Source organism: Entelurus aequoreus, linkage group LG22 (assembly GCF_033978785.1).
Source record: "Entelurus aequoreus isolate RoL-2023_Sb linkage group LG22, RoL_Eaeq_v1.1, whole genome shotgun sequence".
Classification (NCBI taxonomy): domain Eukaryota; kingdom Metazoa; phylum Chordata; class Actinopteri; order Syngnathiformes; family Syngnathidae; genus Entelurus; species Entelurus aequoreus.
This window is the reverse complement of record NC_084752.1, coordinates 2,758,703-2,781,138: the sequence shown is the minus strand read 5'-3', so window position 1 is coordinate 2,781,138 and position 22,436 is coordinate 2,758,703. Positions and strand designations below refer to the sequence as shown.

At 37.3% G+C, this 22,436-nt stretch overlaps 1 protein-coding gene across 8 annotated transcripts in view; it reads right to left on the bottom strand.

The window, feature by feature from the left end:
- Window positions 1–22,436, bottom strand: part of LOC133639945 (centlein-like) — a 771,455-nt gene that overhangs the window by 48,172 nt on the left and 700,847 nt on the right. For all 8 annotated transcript variants that reach the window (XM_062033668.1, XM_062033669.1, XM_062033667.1 and 5 more), the window contains one exon: window positions 1,639–1,755. In XM_062033668.1, coding sequence (XP_061889652.1) covers window positions 1,639–1,755 — 117 coding nt within the window. The remainder of the gene's footprint in view (window positions 1–1,638; window positions 1,756–22,436) is intronic.

Sequence of the window (22,436 nt, the reverse complement as noted above, 5' to 3'; positions counted from 1 at the left end):
AATATTTTTCAACATATTGAGCAAAAAGGTCTCTTTTTTTTCTACCAAGAAAAGTGCACTTGTTAATAGTGAGGATATACTTATTTTAAGGTATTTTTGGGTTCATTGAGGTTAGCTAATTTGACTTGTTTTGGAAAGTCTTGACTAGCAAAATTTTCTTGTTCTATTAGCAGATCATTTTGCTTAGTTCAAATAAAATACCCCTCATTTTTGTATTTTTTTTCCTTGTTTTTAAACACTGACTTTTTGCAGTGCACATGGGGAGTGCCGCGAAGTAACAAAAACTAGGAGGAAAAAAAATATATGATTACAATGCCAACTAGATGAGATCGGGCCCAGCGAAGCCGGCGGCGTTTTTGGGTGTTGTTGATAAATGGCTTTTGCTTTGCATAGCAGAGTTTTAACTAATTGCACTTACAGATGTAGCGACCAACTGTAGTTACTGACAGTGGTTTTTCGGAAGTGTTCCTGAGCCCATGTGGTGATATCCTTTACACACTAATGTTTCTTTTTGATGCAGTTCCACCCGATTGACCGAAGTTCTGTAATATCATCGCTTACGTGCAGTGATTTCTCCAGATTCTCAGAACTTTTTGATGATATTACAGACCGTAGATGGTGAAATCCCTAAGTTCCTTGCAATAGCTCGTTGAGAAATGTTGTTCTTAAACTGTTGGAAAATTTGCTAAAACACATTTGTTGACAAAGTGGTGACCCTCGCCCCATCCTTGTTTGTGAATGACTGAGCATTTCAAGGAAGCTGCTTTTATACCCAATCATGGCACCCACCTGTTCCCAATTAACCTGTTCACCTGTGGGATGTTCCAAATAAGTGTTTGATGAGCATTCCTCAACTTTATCAGTCTTTTTTGCCACTTGTGCCAGCTTTTTTGAAACATGTTGCAGGCATCTAATTCCAAATGAGCTAATATTTGCAAAAAATAACAAAGTTTACCAGTTCGAACGTTAAATATCTTGTCTTTGCAGTCTATTCAATTGAATATAAGTTGAAAAGGATTTGCAAATCATTGTATTCTCTTTTTATTTACCATTTACACAACATGCCCACTTCACTGTTTTTGGGTTTTGTATAATATATCAAAGTACAGTATTTGTTTTATGTTCTATTATGTTGTGGCCAACGATATTCACATAAGATATTCAGCAAGCGGGACTTTTGTTTACAGGTTTACTATTTCCACCGTGACAAACTCAAGTTGGCAAACTTTTGGCAGAACAACGTTTTGATGGACTTCATCTTTAGCTCCTGCCTCATCAATAACACATCTCCACATTGGGGACACATTTACGCGAGCGATATCAGAAAATGACAGTGGCAAGTAAGTAGAATTGGAGCTATCAGCAAATGTCTGCCAAAGTGAAGATGAACTCTTTGATGAACTTCATGATCAGTAACACAGAGGTTACTATATGGGTGTTATTTCATGCTTACAGGGTTCTAATAATGTAAATAAACATTTACAAGGCCACAGAATGCTTTTATGCTCCAGCTATCAAAATTTTAGATTTATTAGTAAAACTCCTACTTAGCGGCAATTCGTTTACAACAGTCCAGTACTAATTTAATAGTGATAAACGAGAGACGACGAGCGCAATTTTAGTTAAAAGTTGACTTACCTTTCCAGGGTAAGCTTCCTTGTGAGGTTTTTAAAGTAGGTGAGTTCGTTCCACACGGCATCACTGTCCTCTTGTCTTAGCTGCCATGGCTCGGCCCGTGGCATCCTTCCACGAGGCCTGAACGTGCACCAAAAACAGACAAAAGTATAAAAAAAAAACACTTCTCAATTAAACAATCCAATCAATTAATAAGATAGAACCCTGCATACGCCCCCTAATCTTAATTTCTATGTACACTACCGTTCAAAAGTTTGGGGTCACATTGAAATGTCCTTATTTTTGAAGGAAAAGCACTTTAAACTAGTCTTAACTTTACAGAAATACACTCTATACATTGCTAATGTGGTAAATGACTATTCTAGCTGCAAATGTCTGCTTTTTGGTGCAATATCTACATAGGTGTATAGAGGCCCATTTCCAGCAACTATCACTCCAGTGTTCTAATGGTACAATGTGTTTGCTCATTGGCTCAGAAGGCTAATTGATGATTAGAAAACCCTTGTGCAATCATGTTCACACATCTGAAAACACTTTAGCTAGTTACAGAAGCTACAAAACTGACCTTCCTTTGAGCAGATTGAGTTTCTGGAGCATCACATTGTGGGGTCAATTAAACGCTCAAAATGGCCAGAAAAAGAGAACTTTCATCTGAAACTCGACAGTCTATTCTTGTTCTTAGAAATGAAGGCTATTCCACAAAATTGTTTGGGTGGCCCCAAACTTTTGAACGGTAGTGTATTTCTCAAACCGTAACCCCAATGTTGATGGGTTGAGGTGGGCGGTGTTGGGGGGGTGCGGGGTTTGGTGGTAGCGGGGGGTGTATATTGTAGAGTCCCGGAAGAGTTAGTGCTGCAAGGGGTTCTGGGTATTTGTTCTATTGTGTTTATGTTGTGTTACGGTGCGGATGTTCTCCCGAAATGTGTCATTCTTGTTTGGTGTGGGTTCACAGTGTGGCGCATATTTGTAACAGTGTTAAAGTTGTTTGTACGGCCACCCTCAGTGTGACCTGTATGGCTTGGGATCAAGTATGCCTTGCATTCACTTAAGTGTGAGTAAAAGCCGCATATGTTGTGTGACTGGGCCGGCACGCTGTTTGTATGGAGGAAAAGCGGACGTGACGACAGTTTGTAGAGGACGCTAAAGGCGGTGCCTTTAAGGCACGCCCCCCCCAACAATGTTGTCCGGGTGGAAATCAGGAGAATGGTTGCTCCGGGAGATTTTCGGGAGGGGCACTGAAATTCGGAAGTGTCCCGGGAAGAATCGGGCGGTTGAAACCGATACCGATACCGATAATTTCCGATATTACATTTTAAAGCAATTATCGGCGGATAATATCGGGCATTTTTACTTAAAATATTTGTACGCACGTACAACTCTTAAGACCTTTAGTATATCAGTATGTGGAATTATGCTATGGAATGCATTAAGCAAAGAAGTCAAACAATAAATGTATTAATATGATCTAGTTTAAGGACTGGTTCAAACTCAAAGTGTTTACAAAGTACAAAGAAGAAAAATACTGATAAAAATCCTGAGCCTGACTAATGAATGACATATAATCTATCACAGTCAGTCAATTACTTCAGTGGTTCTCAACCTTTTTTCAGTGATGTACCCCCTGTGAACATGTTTTTAATTCAAGTACCCCCTAATCAGAGCAAAGCATTTTTGTTTGGAAAAAAAGAGATAAAGAAGTAAAATACAGCACTATGTCATCAGTTTCTCATTTATTAAATTGTATAACAGTGCAAAATATTGCTCATTTGTTGTGGTCTTTCTTGAACTATTTGGAAAAAAAGATATAAAAATAACTAAAAACTTGTTGAAAAATAAACAAGTGATTCAATTATAAATACAGATTTCTACACATAGAAGTAATCATCAACTTAAAGTGCCATCTTTGGGGATTGTAATAGAGATCCATCTGGATTCATCAACTTCATTCTAAACATTTCTTCACAAAAAAAGAAATCTTTAACATCAATATTTATGGAACATGTCCACAAAAAATCTAGCTGTCAACACTGAATATTGCATTGTTGCATTTCTTTTCACACTTCTTTTTGACAGACATTTTTAAAAAAATCTCACGTACCCCTTGGCATACCTTCAAGTACCCCCAGGGGTACGCGTACCCCCATTTGAGAACCACTGACGTACTTGAACCATACAGTGAATTAACAACCTATTCATGTGAACTTTGTGTTGTGTTTAAAATCCAAAAAGGAAGTGAACAATCGTGTTAGAAATTATTTCCAGGCAGGATTAAATAAACACTGCCTCTTTTTTTACTCATTTTCAAACATGTTAGATTGTGAAACTGTAAACATGTTATTTTCTTTTATCACTCATTGATTTGTTTTTGTTTCTTTTTCTTCTTTTTTTAACATGTTCGAAATAAATATTTCTAATACAATGTCGGAATAACTACCGTATTTTTCGGACTATAAGTGGCAGTTTTTTTCATAGTTTGGCCGGGGGTGCGACTTATACTCAGGAACGACTTATGTGTGAAGTTATTAACACATTAGCGTAAAATATCAAATAATATTATTGATGTCATTCACGTAAGAGACTAGACGTATAAGATTTCATGGGATTTAGCGATTAGGAGTGACAGATTGTTTGGTAAACGTATAGCATGTTCTATATGTTATAGTTATTTGAATGACTCTTACCATAATATGTTACGTTAACATAGCAGTTGGTTATTTATGCCTCATATAACGTACACTTATTCAGCCTGTTGTTCACTATTCTTTAGACATTTTAAATTGCCTTTCAAATGTCTATTCTTGGTGTTGGCTTTTATCAAATACATTTTCCCAAAAATGCGACTTGTACTCCAGTGCGACTTATATATGTTTTTTCCTTCTTTATTATGCATTTTCGGCCGGTGCGACTTATACTCTGGAGCGACTTATACTCCGAAAAATACGGTAAGTCAAAATTCACACCAGGTACTCACGTCTTAGTTGTAATGAAAGTAATTGTTGGTATCCAAAAACAAATGTAATAATTGGATGCCTTGTAGTGTGAAAGCGCACACAATTATATCAACAAGTGATCTGATACTAAGATGCACATTTTCTTTTGTTTTCAGATGTAATGGCCAGTGGTCCCAAAGCCTTCAGTGTGTTATATACACACAAAAGCTTATAGCCATGCTTATGTGAGACAGATATATACATATGAAAAGCAATACGAGCATTACCTTGCCACCTCGGGCCCATTCTCACGAGGTAACAAGGCCCTAAGCCGCACTCTGTTTTCGTTACGAGGGGCCCAGGCATGGCGCTATTCAAATGAGCAGGCCTTGGCTTTGACACTTTAGTGGCCAATCATGGAGAAGCCTCATATGCATGTTTGTTAAAGCCCAGGGCACTGCCTTGTGTGGCTGAGGCAAATGTAAATAAAGGGGCACAAAGGACACACTCACAAACTGGGGCCTTCAAATATTTAACTTGTGAGTATCATGGGACTGGGTGTTTTGTCTTCAGTTGTTACCTCCTCCAGCAAACCGCACAGCGCATCCCTGCGAAACCCAAATCAGCCATCATTGCCTCAGAAGTTCAATTCCAATTTGTCTTTCCATCGCCAGCCGAGATGGCTTTTTGGCTAGACATTTGCACATTAAGCAAGTAACAGACGAGGACAACTTTTTGTGCTCTCACACCCAACTTTACAAACACATGGCTTTCTCATTAACACAAAATCAATCATCTATAAGTGGACAGTGTGGAGTCAAATTTTGAACGATCCACTGAGTGGAAAATGTGCCTCAAAAGATGCACATAAACTTAGGTGTTTGACAGTCGCCATTCGCGACGTCACACGAGAGTTCAGCAAGACTCATCTTTAGGGATTGGAATCGTAAACCAGTTTTCGACTCCCAGGGTTTTCATTTCTGGGAATCACCTGACAGTTTTGTTAACAATTCCCTTATTGATACCTGTGGGCAGGCATGATGTCACCACGCACTGCAAAAACTGAAATCTAAGTAAGATGAAATATGTCAAATAAGGCTGATATTTGCTTATTTTCTGTCTGATAAGATCATTCTTCTCACTAAGCAGATTTTATGTTAGAGTGTTTTACTTGTTTTAAGTGTTTTGCTCCTAAATGATGTCAGTAAGATATTACAGCTTGTTGCTGAGATTTGATGAGCTATATTGAGTAAAACATGCTTGAAACTAGAATATCAACTGTTGTGTCATCAACACTCACAAGTAGAAAACTACTTTTTTAAAGTCATCATTAGAGATGTCCGATATATCGGCCGATATATGCGTTATAATGTAATATCGGAAATTATCGGTATCGTTTTTTTTATTATCGGTATCGGTTTTTTATTATTATTATTTTTTTTTTTTATTAAATCAAGATAAAAAACACAAGATACACTTACAATTAGTGCACCAACCCAAAAAACCTCCCTCCCCCATTTACACTCATTCACACAAAAGGGTTGTTTCTTTCTGTTATTAATATTCTGCTTCCTACATTATATATCAATATATATCAATACAGTCTGCAAGGGATACAGTCCGTAAGCACACATGATTGTGCGTGCTGCTGCTCCACTAATAGTACTAACCTTTAACACTTCATTTTACTCATTTTCATTCATTACTAGTTTCTATGTAACTGTTTTTATATTGTTGTACTTTCTTTTTTATTCAAGAAAATGTTTTTAATTTATTTATCTTATTTTACTAATTTTTTTAAAAAGTACCTTATCTTCACCATACCTGGTTGTCCAAATTAGGCATAATAATGTGTTAATTCCACGACTGCATATATCGGTTGATATCGGTATCGGTTGATATCGGTATCGGTAATTAAAGAGTTGGACAATATCGGAATATCGGATATCGGCAAAAAGCCATTATCGGACATCCCTAGTAATCATTTCTTATTTCAAGCATGAAAAAAAAAATCATGATTTTGACGCAATTGTGTCTCATAATTAAAACGGATGACAGCCAAATGGACTTTGCTGTTTTATTTTCAATGAAACAATAGAAAACACGTACTCATATAGTAGTACAGTTGGCACAGTACAGTAAACTGACAGTTAATATTTAAACATGTGACATTTCTAACAATTTTGAACAGAATTAGTTCATGCACATTCAGATAAATTCTTCAAAATTACAATTAAAAAAATTTTGGCCGGGGGCCGGGCTGTATATATGCGCACTAATTGACTGAAAGAGCACGCACTTGGCGCGATGATGTCATGTTATCCATGGAAAAATGCATTTTTAGACCATATGATTTGCCTGAGCGGCTAGGAGACCCCGAGAGTAACAAGCGCTTGCCTTGTTGCCTTTCCATTAAGAACAATAAACTAGTTTTTAGTATAAGTTTGCTGGTTTCAAGAAATGTAATGCCGAGCGCATATTATTATGTCAAGATAATGGCACTAGCATTTACTTCATTTAAGAATATTTTTCAACATATTGAGCAAAAAGGTCTCTTATTTTTTTTCTACCAAGAAAAGTGCACTTGTTATTAGTGAGAATATACTTATTTTAAGGTATTTTTGAGTTCATTGAGGTTAGCTAATTTTACTTGTTTTGGAAAGTCTTGACTAGCAAAATTTTCTTGTTCTATTGGCAGATAATTTTGCTTAGTTCAAATAAAATACCCCTCATTTTTGTATTTTTTTCCTTGTTTTTAAACACTGACTTTTTGCAGTGCACATGGGAAGTGCCGCAAAATAACAAAAACTAGGAGGAAAAAAAATATATGATTACAATGCCAACTAGATGAGATCGGGCCCAGCGAAGCCGGCGGCGTTTTTGGGTGTTGTTGATAAATGGCTTTCAAGAAATGTAATGCCGAGCGCATATCATTATGTCAAGACAATGGCACTAGCTCAGCTTCCCCTAAAATATCCCCCCTAAAAAGTGGTCAAATATGCATTTTTGTGATTACATTTAATTGACGCGTTCAACTTTTGTTCAGAATAAGAACTACTTTTGCATCAGCTGGTGCAACTTTCTTCTCATTGATTGTGGTAGCGTTAAAGAGTGTTGAAGTCTCGCATTGAGTGGGTTGTTCCACTGCAGCCAAACTACACAATCATTGGATAAATGCACGTCTTTGTCCCGCCCACAGACGGTGAGCCTCTCTGGAAGTGAATGAAAAGTGGGCTCGGTCTAGTCTGGCCTGGGCTTCCGCATGATGACTAGGCCTCAGTCTGAAATTTAAACCCTTTTTGATTGACAGCAAAATGAACGAATTAGTGATCTCATATGCAAAACCCAAAAGCAGTGAAGTTGTCACGTTGTGTAAATGGTCAATAAAAACAGAATACAATGATTTGCAAATCCTTTTCAACTTATATTCAATTGAATAGATTGCAAAGACAGGATACTTAACGTTCAAAATGGAAAACTTTGTTATTTTTTGCAAATATTAGCTCACTTGGAATTTGATGCCTGCAACATGTTTCAAAAAAGCTGGCACAAGTGGCAAGAAAGACTGAGAAAGTTAAGAAATGCTCATCAAACACTTATTTGGAACATCCCACAGGTGAACAGGCAAATTGGGAACAGGTGGGTGCCATGATTGGGTATAAAAGTAGATTCCGTGAAATGCTCAGTCATTCACAAACAAGGATGGGGCGAGGGTCCCCACTTTGTCAACAAATGCGTGAGCAAATTGTCCAACAGTTTAAGAACAACATTTCTCAACCAGCTATTGCAAAGAATTTAGGGATTTCACCATCTACGCTCCGTAATGTCATCAAAAGGTTCAGAGAATCTGGAGAAATCACTGCACGTAAGCTGTACATCAAGCAAGAATGGGAAATAATTCCACCTGAAAAGCTTCAAAAATGTGTCTCCTCAGTTCCCAAACGTTTACTGAGTGTTGTTAAAAGGAAAGGCCATGTAACACAGTGGTAAAAATGCCCGTGTGACAACTTTTTTGCAACGTGTTGCTGCCATTAAATTCTAAGTTAATGATTATTTGCAAAAAAAATTAAGTTTCTCAGTTCAAACATGAAATATCTTGTCTTTGCAGTCTATTCAATTGAATATAAGTTGAAAAGGATTTACAAATCATTGTATTCTGTTTTTATTTACCATTTACACAACGTGCCAACTTCACTGCTTTTGGGTTTTGTACAATAACTTTATTATATAAACCACTGCCAGAGCATTTTTTTAAATCTTCAGTCCGTTGTTCCGTGTTAAAATGGAGAATTTGACAATCCTTGTAAGTGATGTTTTCTTTGTAAAATCTAACATCGTTAAATCTTTTATCCGTTATTGGAGACTATTTTTGTTTAGAAAGTAGCTGAAAATGAGCTTCCCCTACTTGAAAGATCATCAGCCATCACTGCAGTGCAACATCAGGGTTTCCCACACATTCATTTATTTGTGGCGGCCCGCCACGAAAGAATTATGTCCGCCACAATTAAAACTAAAAAATAATAAAAAAAATTTTTTGGTCCTCTGCAGCTTCTCAGGCAAATCATATATTTGATGTTGATGCCCATATCGGCTGTTCACATTTACTTTACAAAAGAGAAGTGTAGGATACTTCTCTTGTTGCCTTATTTGTATTTGACTTTATTAAATGTATTTATATTAGAAACACAACATGTGTATATAACAAAGGGTGCAAAGTCTGCAGGCAGTAGGAAACACATGGTTAAGTGTAGGGAGTAAAACTGATGGCAGTCTAAAGTTCAAGATTTTTGGAGCTCTTTGTTCAGTGGATCAGATGTTTGATGAAGCTCTGTGTCTATCTACCACCACTACTGTTTATTTGTTACTGACTGTGGCAGGACACCTCTGCCTCTGTTTCACTTTATGTTGCTGGTAAATAATATGCTTGTAGTAGTAGGCTAAAGTTAAATTATTTAGTATGCACTAATTAAAGGGGCAGAGGTTTGAGACATTTTAGCTTTTATATTTTATAAGATATATTTTTTGTAAGAACCACAATTAATAAATATATTTCAGTGAATAACTTATTGTTCAAATCTGTATATAAATATGTACATAAAGTGTTGTAATTATATTGTAAAATGGATGGATGGACGTTTAAAACAAAACTGTTATTATTAATTAGTAAGTATACATTTTTTGAGCCTTTTTAGAGAAAATCAAATCATTGTAGTAAATTATGCAAATTACTCGATGATGTCATGGTGACCACGCCCATAGTCACGCCCCCACCGCCACAGGTATTTTGGCAGTTTATGGGAAACACTGAACATATTCCAATTGCTGGGTTGCAAACACCTGACTTAGAGGCACATCCGGGGTCCCATAAGACTACCCTTTATTTACCTGTAGCAGTGCAGATTTGGGCATATTTTGAAAGGTTTAGAGGCAATATACAGGCCATACATCATGAATAATATGTGAATGTGATAGAGTGAATCCATACACGCTTTAGAATACATATTTTTCTCAATATTTAAAAGATTCAACATCAATGAAGTGGATTGCTCTAGCTATATGGTCGACCACTCTTCCTTCGCAAAAAGAGTAAAAGTAGCAAAGAACGGAGGCACGTTATATCTTTACATCTGGATGGTTCCACAAATGAAGTATCAAGCCATGACAAACATATTTCACTGACGTTAATGAGAGCAGTGTACTGTAATCGTGGCGCTAACGAGGATAAGCGGTAAAGAAAATGGAAGTTTAGTTTTTGCAGTCCTCATGTTGAAAGCCAAATATTTTTCGCTGTCATCTATAATTCAGCGTCTGCAGTTGTTTTAGTGGTGTGATGTTAATGTCCTGTCTCCACGTATAGCTAGATTTAGCTGCATCCCTGTTGTTTGGAATGATTAGTTTCCGACAATATTTAGCAATATCTAGACAGAGTCTGTCGTTGCTATGGTTTATGCAGCATATGAGAGATTTATTCATCTAATTTATTAATACTATTTAGCAATGCTATACAATAACAACACACATCAATTCAATGTGGAAGTTTCTTAAATCAAACTGCTCAAGCAAACTTTTTTTTTCTTTGTCTTAAGTGCCGTTTTCATTTCTTCTTCTCTAATCTGAGGAACTCTGAAAATACCTTAAAGCCAAAATATCTATTAGAATCATTTCCACAGGTGAGGACAGTGCTTGTGCATTCAGCGGCACGTGTCCTGACGAAGACCAGAAGGCGGGCTCACATTACACCAGTTTTAAAATCTCTGCATTGGCTCCCCGTGTGTTTCAGGATCAATTTTAAGGTTCTTCTTACGGTTTACAAATGTTTTTATGGTATTGGGCTTTCTATCTTTCAGATTTGCTATAACCCTATGAGCCCTGAGATCCTCCGGCACTCATCTACTACGTAATTTCCGACTATAAGCCGCACCTGACTATAAGCCGCACCAGCTAAATTTAGGGGAAAATACAGATTGCTCCATATATAAGCCGCACCCGACTATAAGCCGCAGGGTTTTGATGTGTAATTAGCGTAGTATATAGGGGTTCCTGCTACCACGGAGGGGATTGTCGGGACAGAGATGACTGTTTGGGAACGCAAAGCGTCCCATTTTTTAACAATAAATCTTTCAATCATTCAATCAAACTTTCACATCTTTGACATGGCGAACAGCATTCGTGCAGAGGTACAAATAATACAACGGTGCAAAGTAATACAAAGTGCTCGCCTGTACGTTATCAAAATAACCAGCCTACCAGGTATATGAAAAGTCAGTCTTTAATCATTGTGTCATCGTCTTCCTCCTGCGTACTAAAACCACCGAAATCCTCTTCGTCGGTGTCGGAGAAGAACAGGCCGTAAATAAGCCGCACCCTTGTATAAGCCGCAGGGACCAGAACGAGGGGAAAAAGTAGCGGCTTATAGTCCGGAAATGACGGTAATTATTCCAAAAGTCAGGACACAAAGTCACGGGATGGCATCTTTCCACCATTATGGCCCCTGTCTATGGAACAGCTTGCCGAAGGACCTCAGGGCTGCGGAGAACGTTCATGTTTTTTTAGAGCAGGCTTAAAACCCACCTTTTTTATTTGGCTTTTACCTGATATTAATTATTTTATTGAAGTCATTTGTATTTTACTTTTCATCCTATTAGTTATGCAAGATTTTATTTAGTTCTATTTACTTATTACTCTATATTCATTTTATTTTTTCTAATAATCTTCATATGTCTTGCTTGTATTTTATTGTTTGTCTCTACTCATGGCTCTTACTATTTTACAAGTTTTATTATTTTTATTTTCCAACGTTTCTCAGATGAGCCATCTGCCTCAGGGTTTATCGGCCGTGCTTGTGGGGGCGCTTTGTGTCAGCGTCTGGTGGCCATGGTCTGATGACCTCCTGGTGCAGATGGCTCCTGTGATAGTGTTTACTCACATGTCTCCTCTGTACTCAGCCATGCAATCATTTGTCCATATAGTTGCATATGTGTGTATGTTGTGTGTGTGTGTTTGTGTTTGGTATTTGTGTCCGTGTGTACGTATGTGATAATGGGGGATATGGGTCACCGGGGTATTGTTTTTAACTTTGCGTTGCATTTCTTTTATGTATGAAAAGCGCTTTATAAATAAAGTTTGATTGATTGATTGATGTACTGGGCTTTAAATTGAATTCTTGCTCGAATATTCTGTGTTGTTGGACCTCTAAGTGCTAGAGACTGAAGCAATAACAAATGGACGTGAAGTCACGTGAAATCCAGCAATTAGATCAAAGCCTCAATAAAATGAATACAAATACATGTCAGAAATTACTGGTAGCTAGCTAGCAAGCACATAACTAGTTACCATAAGCACCATCACTTATAAAATTTTATGTTTTAGATTGTACGCAAAAATTCTAATGCACCTTGTTAAAACTATTTTAACATTATTTTAATTTTCTATGACACTCTTTTCATTCGTCATCAACGTTAAGACATTGTATAAAGCTAGTTGACATACATTACAATGGTTAATCATTTTTCACACCTGTATGGCGTTTAAGAATGTTAAAATGTTACTTCAAACATTGTAAAGTTAACTTATATTATATTTAATGATGGTGACAATTTGACTGTGGGCATGATCATAGTTGTGTTGGTTTAGAGCGATCGCAACAAGTTACATGTCTGAGAATTTCAACATGTTCAAAAAAAAGAGCACAAAGAAGAAGAGACCATTTAATTTCCCCCCTTCTCTGTATCTCAATATTTACTGCTAACTTGTTTAGAAAATAATAGAGAATGTGTAGCAAATGATAGCGTATGAAGTGATGAAACAAAAACAAAAAATGAAGAAAAAAAAGTGTTTTGAAGAAAAAAAAGTGACTATAAAATAAATAATATATTTTTTTAAAAATAAAAAAAGGGAAGAAAATTTAAATACTTAAGTAAATACTATTTAAAACAAAATCAATATTTAAAAACGAGTTTTAAAAAAGTGAAAAAAAGTGTTAAAAATGTAAAAAACTAAGTAAATAATAGTTAATACAAATTAAATAGTATTTAAAAAAAAGTGAAAAAAGTGTTATAAAAAAATGTAAGTGGTAACTATAAAATATATCTATATTTTTTTTTTTATTAAAAAAGTGAAGAAAAATGTAAACACTTAAGTAAATAGAATTGAAAACTAAATCAATATTTAAAAGAAAGTTTTTGAAAACGTGGAGAAAAAAAGTGTTAAAAATGTAATAATAATGAACACAAATTAAATAGAATTTTAAAAGAATGTTGAAAATGTTAATAAGTAAATAATAATGAATACAAAATAAAGTTTTAAAAGTGTTACAAATGTGAATAAATAATACAAAATAAAAATAAATCATTTTTAATTGTACAATTAAAAATAAATAAATAAATGAAATAAATACAGTTTATAGCGGACTGACATTGTCTATAAATAAATGCATACTATATTAAGGCAGTAACCCCTATATTTATTGTAGGATAAATGGTTTTTAAATGTAATGTCTCGTGTTTTGACCTTTAAGGACCCTTTGTATTGGTGGCAATCTCCGTTAACCACAGCCTTTATTGGCTATGAAGACGCCGCCACTCTGCGCTAATACTACTTAAACCCTGTTGCCTGAGAGGCTACTGAGGAATGGCAAATGTTTTCATTTAATACTGCTAATGCCCCTGTGAGCCATTTGGAGCCCTTGAACCTCTACCGTGTGTGTGTGTGTGTTAGCGTTAACCCACTTAAACAATGGCTCCAGTCACAGTGAATTCAGCCTCAACTACCTCAATAGTGTCCGAGGGCGTAAAAAGTGCATCAGATTTTACGCACTGTGCTCCGTTTCAATTCCCTCAGCATGATATTTAGGTAGCGTATTAGCTGCATTTCTTCAGAAACGTGTATGATGCTTTATTAAGTCACAGTAAAGCTTTATACATTTTAATTTGTTTAGAGTGCTCCTAAAAGCTGGAGAACACGGGGAGCCATGAGAGAGCTATCGTCTTCAGGCCTCAGTGCTTCCTCCCCTACGGCATCCTAGTTTCCATTATTAAGCAGGGGGAAACGGAGAGAGAACTTTTCCACGCCGCTACGGCTAATTGCTCTGATTCAGGGGGAATCTGTTTATGGGCGCAACTTTGATCAGAGTACGGATGCTTTAATAACATTTAATTTTATTTGCTCACCCCCCCCCCCCCCCCATCACACCCAGTATGATTAAAAAACTTTCTTTCCCACCTCTAATATAAACGGGAAGTTCCCAGCTCTCTGTGATGCCGTTTTGTGGAAATATGTCGGTAATGTTGAATGGCAGGAAGGGTTCTCTGGGACCACCTGCGTGCTAATGAGCGCACAAATTAGCTGCCTGCTATGTGATTGGCTGGAGCTTCATTCTTGGGCGGGACTCGCAAAAAAGCACACGTAAAAGACGTCACTCAGCAACAGGGGATGAATTCTAACTTAACTGCAGCCTGCGTTTCGGTTCCACAAGGTTTACAGCATTGTGCTGAAGTTTTTGGCCGCCACTAGCATTTGTACCGTCTTATTGACATAGTCACTAAGTCAATACTGCATCTTATGAAAATATGTTTTTTAAAATTTACTGAACCAACAAGAGGTATGATGCAATCATGTAAAATTAGCATCATAACTCCTCTACAATCGTTTGTGTCAGAAAAATTGTATGTAAATTATCAAAAAACTTTTCCGTTCTGAGTTCCCAATGAACAGACAAGAGGCTGTCTTTGTTGCACCAAGCAAAGGCTTGGGAAATTCCATCGTGTACGATGGGAGGAGACGGTAGGGGGGGTTATCTATTGTCATCGAAGACCTGCTCAAGCCCGAGGCACCTTTTTCTTTTGTGTTAATGTGACCGAAAACAATGACTGTTTACATACTCCCCATTCCTTTAGAAACAGATGTTGTTATGTAAACAGGGAATATTCAAATAAAAGAGGAGACGTGAACCTTTTTTCGTCAGAGCGTGCTAAGACACTGTAAGAGGTTACAGGTCGACGGCGTCTCTCCTCAATTGAGTCCAAATTTAATTCTGTCTCTGTTTGATTCTTTGCTTCTTGTCTTGTTTAATAGATGTCATCAGTGTTTGAACCTGACAGTTTGCTCACTCGTAAATAACATTTGAGGCACTTTTTTTGCCCCTCGGGTTCACTCTAGTCACTGGTGTGTATGTGAGTGACAGGAAGATAACCTCCGACTCGCTTCGGTAGAGGTGGCTTGTCGCCACATGTTGGTTTGCATAAAAGGGGAACTGCACTTTTTGGGGGAATTTTTGCATATCGTTCATGATTATTATGAAAGACATGACAACGGATGTTATTTTTTTTAATGCATTTAACTCGTAAATAAACGTAAATAAGAGTCCGCTTGCAACGAAGCAAATGGAAGGTCCTCTATTCCACGCATAAAACCCCAAAAATAACCATCCAAAAACCGCCAACAATACGCCATTTACATTTCGTGACTCGAATATTAACCAAGAATTTGTGATATTGTTATTATAAGCGCTAACACAGACAAACTATTTATAGCGGCGCCATGATCACCAGCTTGTGTGACAAGCTGGTGTCGTCAGATCATAAATCATTCCTCTCACCTGGATAGTAGAAGGAGGAAGACATATTCCGACAAGTTGGTACACTTTGACAGCCCATTTAGACCCAGTAATGGTGAGAACGACACAAAAAGACGCTTGGTTCCACCCCCCTTTTCTTTGCAAGCAATATGAGTCATTCTTCATGTTAATTAACATCCTAGCAGTAGGCATCCTTATGACAGCAGACATTGTACTGTTAGTGATGTTTAAATATGCGTGTTGGCTCTCATGAAGTATGCAGTGAGTCATAATCAGAGATGTAGTAAGAAAAAAAAGTGAACTTAGTAATCCATTTTTTTAATTAATGTGCCGCGTATGTATAAAATTATCCAAATTAAATATTATAAATTTGCCTTTTATTGCATTATATATGTTTGTTTTAAGGGCTTTATAGGCAGAACAGAACGGCTCCCTTATAAGTGGACTTTTGATCACATTTATGTAATAATTAGAATGCAGTAAAAAAAAATCATGAGTGGACTTTTGATCGCATTCATTTAATAATCAGAATGCAGTAAAAAAAATCCTGTCGTCATAATGATTGTGAAGAGCAGTTCCCCTTTAAGGTTGTCCTGATACAACTTGTTTACTTCCAATACGATATCGCTATCGGAACCTTAAGTATTGGCCGATACCGATATTGATCCAATACGATATCTACACAAATCATACATACTTTTATCATGTTGTAGTGTGGAATGTTTAAAAGAGCTTAATCAAGGGAAACAAAGAACAGTTGTAGGTATGAAGAGCACTAACCTATTTATTATTAACCGCCTGGAGGAACCTTATGCTCCCTTTAAATTGAAGTGGAATGGAAATAGTTTTTTGGTGACACCTGGCGGCCACAATCATTCATAATCAATAATATTGCTCAATTAAGGACACCTATTACGTTTGTGTAGCTTGTGCGCTATTGTGTGCTTAGCTGTTGTGTAGCTGCTCGCTCCTGGTAGATCTACCTTGTGTGCTTATTGGGAGGACATTCAGATATTAACTGGCTGTTGTCATGATCTGTGGTCTGGATTATGTTTTTGTTATTTTTTGTTAGTTTTGGACTCTTTTAGTTCCTGTTTGCGCTCCCTTGTTTGTTTAGTTACCATGGCGACTTATTAGTTTCACCTGCCTCATGTGTTCGGGACACGCACTTGCTCTAATCAAGAGACTATTATTTAAGCCTGTCTTTGCCAGTTAGTCGTCCTGGCGTCATTGCTCGTTTCATGCCACAGTTTCATGCTTAGTTCACGCTGCTCGTTCCATGTCCTATTCCAAGTTTTTTGCTAGTTATTTGTTTCATGCCACAGTACGTTTTGTCCATAGTTCAGGCTAAGTGTTAGCGTATGTTTCCTGCGTTAAGTTTTATGTTCCTTAGCCTCTCGTGCAATCGGCACGCTTACCTTTTGTTTTAGTTCCTGTCTTTTGTCCTGTGTAGGATTAATTAATTAATAAATGTGTTCCTACCTTCAAGTCCTGTCCGGAATAGTCCGTTTGCTTCCTGGGAGAACAAACCCCGCAGGAAGTTGCGACCATCCCGTTATGACAGCTGTCCAGCTTTGCACAAGTAAATGCAGAGATTTCAGATAAAAGCCGATACTGTTTTCTTTGCTGATTTCTGACCGATATCCAATATCGGACCGGGACACCCCTAATTTGTACGAATAAATATCTTGAAATTTCCTTGCACGTTTTCTACAAAGAGCCGTTGCAAACTATTACACATCATTTCATATTTATTCATATTTTTATTTGAGAATTTTTTTGTTGGGGCATTATTTATTAGGATGTTTTATTTTGAAAATCACTAAGGCTGGTTACACAAAAAAAGCTTTATGTCTTCAGTTGTGAACCAAGACCTTAAAAGGTGCCAAGATTATAGCGTACTTATTAGGGTTGTACGGCATACCGGTATAAGTAGAGATGTCTGATAATATCAGCCTGCCGATATTATCGGCCGATAAATGCTTTAAAATGTAATATCGGAAATTATCGGTATCGTTTTTTTTATTATCTGTATCGTTTTTTTTTTTTTTTTTATTAAATCCACATAAAAAACACAAGATACACTTACAATTAGTGCACCAACCCAAAAAACCTCCCTCCCCCATTTACACTCATTCACACAAAAGGGTTGTTTCTTTCTGTTATTAATATTCTGCTTCCTACATTATATATCAATATATATCAATACAGTCTGCAAGGGATACAGTCCGTAAGCACACATGATTGTGCGTGCTGCTGGTCAACTAATAGTACTAACCGTTAACACTTCATTTTACTCATTTTCATTAAATTGCTAGTTTCTATGTAACTGTTTTTATATTGTTTTACTTTTTTTTTTATTCAATTTATTTATCTTAATTTATTTTATAATTTTTTTTTTAAAAAGGACCTTATCTTCACCATACCTGGTTGTCCAAATTAGGCATACTAAAGTGTTAATTCCACGACTGTATATATCGGTATCGGTTGATATCGGTATCGGTAATTAAGAGTTGGACAATATCGGAATATCGGCAAAAAAGCCGTTATCGGACATCCCTAGGTATTAGTATAGTACCGCGATACTGATGAATCCTATTCAGTACTATACCGCCTCTAAAAAGTACCGGCATCACAAAATCTTTTTTCGCTTTTTAAAAAATGTTTATTATGTTTATAAACTCAGGAAATATGTCCCTGGAAACATGAGGACTTTGAATATGACCAATGTATGATCCTGTAACTACTTGGTATCGGATTGATACCCAAATTTGTGGTATCATCCAAAACTAATGTAAAGTAATAAACCACAGAAGAATAAGTGATTATTATATTTTTCCAGAAGTGTAGATAGAACATGTTAAAAGGGAAAGTAAGCAGATATTAGCAGTAAATAAACAAATGGATTAATAATCAATTTTTACAGCTTGTCCCTCATAATGTAGACAAAATAATAGGTAGATAAATGACACAATATGTTACTGCATATGTCAGCAGACTAATTAGGAGCCTTTGTTTGCTTACTTACTACTAAAAGACAATTTGTCTCGTATGTTCACTATTTTATTTAAGGACACAATTGTAATAAGAAACATATGTTTAATGTAGCGAAAGATTTTTGTTAAAATAAAGCCAATAATGCCATTTTTTGTGGTCCCTTTTTATTTCAAAAAGTACCAAAAAGTATTAAAAGTATTTTGGTACCGGTACCAAAATATTGGTATCGGGACAACACTAGTACCTATAGCAGGCCTGGGCAATTATTTTGACTTGGGGGCCACATTTAGAGAAAAAAATGTGTCTGGGGGCCGGCAAATATATTTTTAGGAACACTAATACAAAACCTCACAATAATGTCTGATTGAATGCTAAAAACGTTATGACAGACCGCCTTAAAAAACGGAATGGAATTTTTCATTTTTCTATGAACGATAAAACACTGAATATTGACCAAATATGAAGGTCACACCCCCTCTCGATATCGACATATTTTACAATCAAGTGAAACGCAACAAAAATGCAACAAACACAGGGAAATATGAACGTGGAGGGTAAACAAAACCCACCTACAATCTGATACATCTGATACATCACTAAGCTTTAGAACTTTGTTGTAAAAAAACTCCTTCCACGTCTGTCCCTGACACCCACATTTCACACTCTGGAAACACTCTGTGGAAACGCTTCCCACCCACACTGCTTGGTGCCTCGTCTGAGCTGCTGTGACTTAGATCAGTGTTTTTCAACCTTTTTTGAGCCAAGGCACATTTTTAAAATAAAAAAATACGGAGGCACGCCACCAGCAGACAAGGTTAAAAAATTAAACTCCACCAGGTTGTCGTGCCTTATTTTGAGTTTGTTGTTGTTTTCCAGTGTGTAGTGCTTAAGTTCCTGCCTTGCGCTGTTATTTTGGTGGCCCTTCCTGTTTTGTTGGTGTTTCCATGTAGCAGCTTCATGACTTCCTTTGAGTGCTATTCCCCGCACCTGCTTTGTTTTCGCAATTAAGACCGTTTTAGTTGTGCGGACATTGTTGATTGTCATGTCATGTACGTCTCTGCTCCACACGCTGTAAGTCTTTGCTGTCGTCCAGCATTCTGTCTTTGTTTACTTTGTAGCCAGTTCAGTTTTAGTTTCGTTCTGCATAGCCTTCCCTAAGCTTCATTGCCTTTTCTTAGGGGCATTCACCTTTTGTTTATTTTTGATTTAAGCGTTAGATACCTTTTTACCTGCACACTGCTTCCCGCTATCGGTTACACATTGTGATCACGACAAACTATGTTCCCGACATCTACAGAGCAATTAGCTACCTGCTGCCACCTACTGATATGGAAGAGTATAACACGGTTAGTCTGCCGAGCTCTGGACAGCACCGACACTCAACAACGGCACATTATTTGCCGATTATAATTACTGGTTTGCAAAAAAGATTTTTAGATTTAGACAAACTTTAATGATCCACAAGGGACATTTTTCCACACAGTAGCTCAGTTACAAAGGATGGAAAGGATAAGGATGGAAAGGATCCAAGGGCACAAAAAGAAGTATAAAGTAGACTTAAAATGTACCAATTTTTAACCCAATTAGGTGAAATGACATAATCTCCCACGGCACACCAGACTGTATCTCACGGCACACCTGTGTGCCGCGGCACAGTGGTTGAAAAACACTGACTTAGATGACCATAGTAACTCATTAGATGACCATAGTAACTCATTAGATGACCATAGTAACTAATTAGATGACCATAGTAACTCATTAGATGACCATAGTAACTCATTAGATGACCATAGTAACTCATTAGATGACCATAGTAACTCATTAGATTACCATAGTAACTAATTAGATGACCATAGTAACTAATTACATGACCATAGTAACTCATTAGATGACCACAGTAACTCATTAGATGACCATAGTAACTAGTATATCATGCAAAAGCGCAGATTCCAAGCATTGAAATACTTAGTATAGTTGAAGACTTACGGTCATTAGAAAACATCACTGCACATCATAATGGCAGCTACACTTTCCATCTTAAAGATCTAAAAAAATTTATTGGGATTGTCCAGCGGGCCAGTTTGAAAAGCTTAAGGGGCCGCATGTGGCCCCCAGGCCTCAATTTGCCCAGGTCTGACCTATAGTCAGCTGTTCATGCCACTTTTAGCATACAAATGTCAAATCTACCCAAACAAACCTTGTTTTCTTCTTCTTCATTTCTTTGACAGTCTGCAAGTGTTAAATAAATGTGTTACTGCCACCTGCTGGACTTAAAAAGAGCAGTATGATTTAGCACAATTTTGTTTACTTTTAAACTTTATAATTACAAACCAACACCTCCAAAATTGCACCGTGTGTATCCTGCTCAAGATGTGGCAGTTTCAACGTGTCAAGACTTTTGACACACCACCACAGCCACATCGTTCTTTGATGGCTTGAAAAAAAAAGTGTTGCAAAAGCAGCGTTGAGTTTTCCGCCCGCCTTTTGTTCTCACCGTCTTTGAGACCCACGGCGATGAGCCGCGCTGAGCTGACGTGAGCCGGGCGCTGAGCACGCTCTCTCTCGCTCGCCGCGCGTTCTCACGGGCTCGCGTTGCACCGCTGTTTTCTTTAATTAACCCGGGGAGAAAACAGCTGACGGGGGTCAACACTTAGATCCCCGTTCAGGCAGCCCGCCACCCGTGTGCGCACTCGTACATGCATTTTTAAATAGCCTACGCCAACGAACAACTGTGAGGAAGCGACGGCGAGAACAATGCCCTCATATTAATGATATTTTGACACTGTGTTAAAAAGAGATCCTGTGGTTTCTGGTGAAGGTAGCGGGTGGAAAGCAGGAAGTGGCCCTCTTCCCTTACTCCTTACACCTTGCACCCTGCGGGAGGGAGCAGTAGTCACCTCCAGCCGCTGGCTCTCACATCCTAATGAACGTCTAGGGAGACGATACACACTTGGCACAAAGCTGCTCCAAATTGACTTGGCTTAAAATTGCTTTTTTCAAAGGAAGAGGATGAAATTTGCCCTGCCTTTTTCCACAAATCCTACACTCTGGTCCTTCCATGACACTTTTCATTGGCTAAAGCAAGTACTACACTTTGAGCTAGGGGTGTAACGGTACACAAAAATTTGGGTTCGGTACATACCTCGGTTCATTTTCGGTACAGTAAGAAAACAAATAAATATACATTTTTGGGTTATTTATTTACTAAATTTGCAAAATCTTCCACCAAAAATATTTTTCTTAGTGTAATATTTGATGTGAAGTAATGGGAACCTTGGATAGGTCAATAATTCAAAATAACATTGATTTTGATTCAATATTATGTTTTGAGCAATGACCGTTTGAAAGAAAAAAAAATACAGCTTTGTTTTATTAGTCAACATTGCAACTTTTTCTAAATTACATTTAACCTTTAAGCTTTTTTATTTCACTTTTGTTATGTTTTTGTTTATTTTAATAGTATTTTTAGAATGTGCCGTGGGCCTTTAAAACATTAGCTGTGGGCCGCAAATGGCCTCCGGGGCACACTTTTGACACCCCTGCTATAGATAATAAAAAATCAAATCTGATAAACCTATGGATAAAAAGCAGAGCCTGGCGACGCATGCGCGTTTATCATAACTCTCTCTGTCTCTGCCCCTCCCTCACCAATGCTGCACAATTCGTTTTGTTTTTAACCCCTTCTTAACCCTGAACGTACATTGAAAATACACGCAACAATAACTCAAAATGCCGGACATTTGAGGCATTTAAGAAAGTCCGCCCTGACAGCTCCGCAAAAGAGGACATGTCCGGTGAAA